A 1,642-nucleotide genomic window follows, 5' to 3' on the forward strand; every position below is an offset into this window, starting at 1 on the left:
TGTCTGCAAATGTTATTAAACTGAACCAACAGGTGGAAGTCAGATGCAGCCCCAGCTTCTGCTGTGTGATTGTGTAACCGTATCATGGGTATTTTTAATTTTTGAATGTTTTGATATGTAAAAGCTCATAAACTGAGACCAGTTGGCATCCTGTGGGGCTTCGAAAGATACTCAGGCCTGAAACTCTACCTGGTTCTTCCTGTAGTCCTGCTGCGAGTGGCGTAAGACCCTGTAGCACAGGCGGCAGATGTGTCTGAAGGGGGCGTGGCGCTGGTCTCCCAGCTCCTCCAGGCGCAGCATGGGCCCGTCCCCGCTGTCGGTGAACGGAGCCTGCAGCAGCTTGAAGATCTGAACGCAAGAATCAAATTGTAGGAGGTAAAGTCAAAGGAATGGGCTAATTATTTTTTTATTTTTTTACAAAAAACAGATAAACAAAGAACATGCTGGACTGTTTTTCCTTTTATTACCTGCTTGAGAATATTCTGTTCTCTCATAACTTTTTGCCGCTCCCGGTTGTGTTTGTTAACCATGATTTCCAGAACATCCTGTCCGTTGTTGGGAATGTCCACCACAAAGAACACCAAATCCTCCAGAAGTTTGGTCACAGCTCTAAATGTATTCACCATAAATGAAAGATATTAAAAAAAACAAAAAAAATCACATGACTTTACAACAAAATGTATTCTGTGTGATGTACCTCCTCTCGTTCTGTGTGATGGTGCCTTTTTCCAGCTTTCCAGCGATAGAAGCCAGCACTTTACTGGCATCGTTTGCAAAGTCGAGGTCTCTGACTTCAGCCGGGGAGACGGGCACTATGGCAAAAGCTTCTTTGTCCTCTTTGTGTGGAGAAGTGCCAATCTTGACCCAGAAAATCAGTACACATCTTTATTTGTATTTATTCGAGCTATTCAGTTAGTCATTTGTCTCTAAACCAAAGGTTCAAATTGAGAGATTAAATGAAAGGAACGGGGAGAATTACCCGCAGCATGACGGGCTTTTCCTCCTCCTTATCAATGGGCTGATTGGTGCTGTGAACCCAGGTGTTGGTGCACAAGTGTCTGAGGCGCACATACGAGTTTCTGAAAGTAAGACAGGGTTTCTTTGTTATTGTTTTTGACATTGTAACTAAATGACAAACATTGAAAATAATTAAAAAGGGTCTGAAAGAAAACAACTGAAGTCCATGAAGAAATAAAAAGTACAGCTGATTTTTCTGATATTCTCCTTAAAAGGTGGACACTTGATTAAACCACAGCTGCAGATTAATATAGAATGTCAACTCTGGATAGAAATATAGAAACACTAACTGTAGTTGTTATGTTCTTCACTGCATTTTTAGTTCAGTTTATTTTATTTTTAACTTAGTTTATTTCATTCTCAGTGTGGAGAGAAAACATAAATACAAATGCTTTTCTCAGACGAGGTTTATGCTATTTCTAAGTTATTTTTAAAGGGTTTTCTGTGTGTAAAAGTCTTCATTTTTGGTTTTGTTTTTTAAATTAAAAAAGTCTTTACTTTTTAAAACACTTTGTGTTGCATGAGTATGAAATTTGCTTTATGAATTAAGTTTGATTTAATGAAACCCAAAGTTTTTTGTTTTCCACTAAATCAATAATGATTCAATGATTCAATTTAACTCTAT

At 38.4% G+C, this 1,642-nt stretch overlaps 1 protein-coding gene across 7 annotated transcripts in view; it reads right to left on the minus strand.

The window, feature by feature from the left end:
* The window catches only part of LOC112144868 (inositol 1,4,5-trisphosphate receptor, type 1b), a 67,681-nt gene that overhangs the window by 58,405 nt on the left and 7,634 nt on the right, over positions 1-1,642 (minus strand). For all 7 annotated transcript variants that reach the window (XR_002918981.2, XM_024269711.2, XM_024269710.2 and 4 more), the window contains exons 9-12: positions 980-1,079; positions 698-858; positions 468-609; positions 190-348 (exon numbers count right to left, since the gene is read on the minus strand). Coding sequence is in view for 6 of the 7 variants with exons in the window: in XM_024269711.2 (XP_024125479.2) it covers positions 190-348; positions 468-609; positions 698-858; positions 980-1,079 (562 nt within the window). In the remaining variant the exon portion in view is untranslated. The remainder of the gene's footprint in view (positions 1-189; positions 349-467; positions 610-697; positions 859-979; positions 1,080-1,642) is intronic.

This window comes from Oryzias melastigma, linkage group LG1 (genome assembly GCF_002922805.2).
Source record: "Oryzias melastigma strain HK-1 linkage group LG1, ASM292280v2, whole genome shotgun sequence".
NCBI classification, from domain to species: Eukaryota; Metazoa; Chordata; class Actinopteri; order Beloniformes; family Adrianichthyidae; genus Oryzias; species Oryzias melastigma.